We start from the raw sequence: 2,835 nt of genomic DNA, 5'->3' as shown, positions 1-2,835 counted from the left end.
GGCATTTTTCTCTAAAGACAATTTTAATTTTAAATTTTTATTTTTTGCTCATTGTTTTCTTTTTTCTTTTTTTTTTTTTGTTGCTATGACAGACGAGGACTCGGCGACCCAATAACCCTAGTTGGGCACTAGGGGCCAAGCCCTCACCGGTTGCACTTGGGTGAGGCAACCCTTGCTAGCTACTTTGAGAGTGGCCTCATCCAGCCCACTCGGGGCTTCGCCGGTCACCGATCATCGCCGGAGATGGGCCACATGCGAAAAAGAAAAAAAAATGAAAAACAGAAAAGATGCTAAAATCGAGGAAATAATCTGTAACTTATCGAAAGTCAGGAATGCCGAGTACCATGCAAGGGTGGCAAAGTTGGGAGATTTTGAGCGTTTCTTTTTTTCCTAGCCCCGGCGGGTGCGGGTGCGGGGCGATGATGCATTCTCGACTAAGGACAGAAAACGAAGAGAGCTTCGAATATCTATCGAACCAAACCACAGTATCAGTTCTCTATGTCTCTGCCTCCTCAATGATGATTTCCTCGGAGCGGAGCGACTGAATCTTGCGATGAAAAAAAAGGAGTCTTTTTTCCTCCATTTCTCTCGCACCGGCAAAGACCATCGGAGTCATCAAGCATAATACGATGCAAAAGAGGAAAAGAGAAGCAACAGATTCAAATGTTGCTGATGGGGGCGACGAACATGATGGTACCATTTCCCTCTTTGATTTTCTCCCTAAAACAACTAATAAAGATAAACTTGTGGAGTTTTATGGCTTGACGATGGGTCTATTGATCTTCTTCAGTTTGATTTCTTTTTCCCTTTCTGGGGTTATTGCTGTTTCGCTGTTTGTGATTTTGGGGCGGGTTTAACTGAGCAGAGATAACAACGGCGACGAGAGAGATCTTGCCGGCGCATTATGTGTTCAAGATCGAGTCTTTCTCTCAATTATCAAAGAACGACATCACCATGCATGAGACGAACGATTTCAAAGTTGGTGACCAGAAGTGGTATATCTATAACCTCTCTCTGCAAGCACAAATTTTTGTGCTACTCCACGCTCTGTGTCTTCTAGGTTGTATTGTTTCGTAACATTGACAGCAAGAATTGCGGTATATATGTTGTCATAAAAAAGGCATGAGGGTGTCTTTTAGGTTGTGTTGTTCTTTCTGATTGAATCCACATTTTAGGAGGCTCAGATGTATCTGGTGTATGCGGGTATCCAAGCAAAGATGTGGTTAAGGTGGGTTGTTTCATGTGATTATTGGTGACTACACGATTGCTAATTATGCATAGTGATGCGGTCCTTCATTGAAAGAAACAAAAGCTCCAATTGTGTTAGAGAAAGTTTGCTCAACGGTCTCAAAATTGAAGATCTCTTAATGGGCAAATCAATTGTTATCCAGCTAAGAAAGGAAACTCTTCATGGGTATATGTTTCTTGAATCTGATGCTTTGTCATGGTGTAGGAGATTGATTCTCTATCCTAATGGAGACAAGAACAAGAAGGGAGAAGATCACGTGTCCCTATATCTGGCAGTTTCTGAGGCCAATCCTCTGAAAGTTGGCTGGGAGATAATTGCAACTGTTAGGTTCTTTGTGTTTGATCAAATTCACGATGAATACTTGTTTAAAGAAGGTACTTTTGATCCCTACATCTTTTAAAGAAAAATTGATTTACACCTTTGGTAGCTTGGAGAACACTCGCTTCATATGTTGCAGGGAAAGACAGGAGGTTTCATGCATTGAAGTCTAAATGGGGTATTCCAAGATTTATGCCGCTAAAAACTTTCATCAATCCGTCAAACGGCTACCTTGTTGATGACACTTGTGTGTTTGGAGTGGAGGTTTTTGTTGTCAAAAGTTTAGGTCTGGGTGAATGCTTGACCCTAAAAGTGAGTCCGAAGTCTGTTAGTCACGAATGGAAGATGTCAAACTTCTCCACTTTGGTGAATGACTGCTACTCTGAAGTATTCACGGCGGGGAATCACAACTGGTAGTTCATATATTACCCGTAGCCTTTCTTTCTTTCTTTCCTTTTTTTTTTTTTTTTTTTTTGCTTTTGCATAGTCCTTTGTTCTGATCTTTTATCATTGCTTGGTTGTGTTTCTCCTTATGTTCAGGAAGTTACATCTACATCCAAGGGGTGATGGGCGTAACAGGGACAAAAATCTTTCGATTCTTCTTTGTTTAGTAAATTCAGGTGATCAGAAAGTCAAAGCCACTTTTACCATTCGGTTGAGAGGGGAAGCTGGCAAGATGTATCAGCGGACAGGTGGTGACTGCTGATCTAAAATGGATGGCGAGCACAAAATCTTTAGCTAATCTTAATTATATCACAAATGAATGGAAAGATAACTGGAATATCATTATAATGAAACATGTTATAGCTCATATCCCCCTTTCTCACTGTAGCATAATCACGCCAAATTACTAAGTATTTGATCTGATTTATTTGTTTTGCCATCATTGTTCTCATTATCACAGCTAATTCTTCTTTTGCAGGTCTTAATTGGTTTGGTGGTCCAAATAAAGAGTGGGGTTGGCCCTCCTTCTTTCCGCTGAAAGCTGTTCAAGATTACTTAGTTGGCAATGCGTGTGTCGTGGAGGCTGAAGTGAAAGTTCTTGGCACAGTGAGTAAACTGCCATGATTTATTGCTGAGTTCATGATCAATAACTAACTTATGTTTCTTCCGTGGGTTGAGCATGTTTTTTTTTCTTCCTCTTGGGTTAGGACATCCCTTGTTGGATAACTTTTGGGTTATTAGTGTATTGTGACAGTTTGTTAACCAAATCTTGATCCTCTTAAGGCAAGGTGGGAAATATAACTGCAAACTTTTTCGTCTGCCTC

The 2,835-nt window shown here is 40.7% G+C and overlaps 1 protein-coding gene across 1 annotated transcript; it reads left to right on the top strand.

Annotated features, from left to right (window-relative positions):
- The first annotated feature begins 562 nt into the window (after nucleotides 1-562).
- Nucleotides 563-2,835, top strand: LOC115756271. The gene is made up of 6 exons (XM_048283059.1): nucleotides 563-759; nucleotides 866-995; nucleotides 1,454-1,623; nucleotides 1,707-1,980; nucleotides 2,108-2,259; nucleotides 2,490-2,835. Exons 1-6 carry the CDS (start codon nucleotides 630-632, stop codon nucleotides 2,633-2,635), a joined length of 1,002 nt encoding a protein of 333 aa, XP_048139016.1. The 5' UTR covers nucleotides 563-629; the 3' UTR covers nucleotides 2,636-2,835.

This window comes from Rhodamnia argentea, chromosome 7 (genome assembly GCF_020921035.1).
Source record: "Rhodamnia argentea isolate NSW1041297 chromosome 7, ASM2092103v1, whole genome shotgun sequence".
NCBI lineage: Eukaryota > Viridiplantae > Streptophyta > Magnoliopsida > Myrtales > Myrtaceae > Rhodamnia > Rhodamnia argentea.
This window is presented reverse-complemented; position numbering and strand designations above follow the sequence as displayed.

What these genes read in the sequence shown, in the direction of transcription:
- LOC115756271 (XM_048283059.1), top strand. Translation starts at nt 630, where the DNA reads ATGCAAAAGAGGAAAAGAGAAGCAACAGATTCAAATGTTGCTGATGGG. An exon ending in TGAATACTTGTTTAAAGAAG is followed by an intron (nt 1,624 to 1,706) that starts GTACTTTTGATC and finishes CATATGTTGCAG; the next exon opens with GGAAAGACAGGAGGTTTCAT. An exon ending in ACGGCGGGGAATCACAACTG is followed by an intron (nt 1,981 to 2,107) that starts GTAGTTCATATA and finishes CCTTATGTTCAG; the next exon opens with GAAGTTACATCTACATCCAA.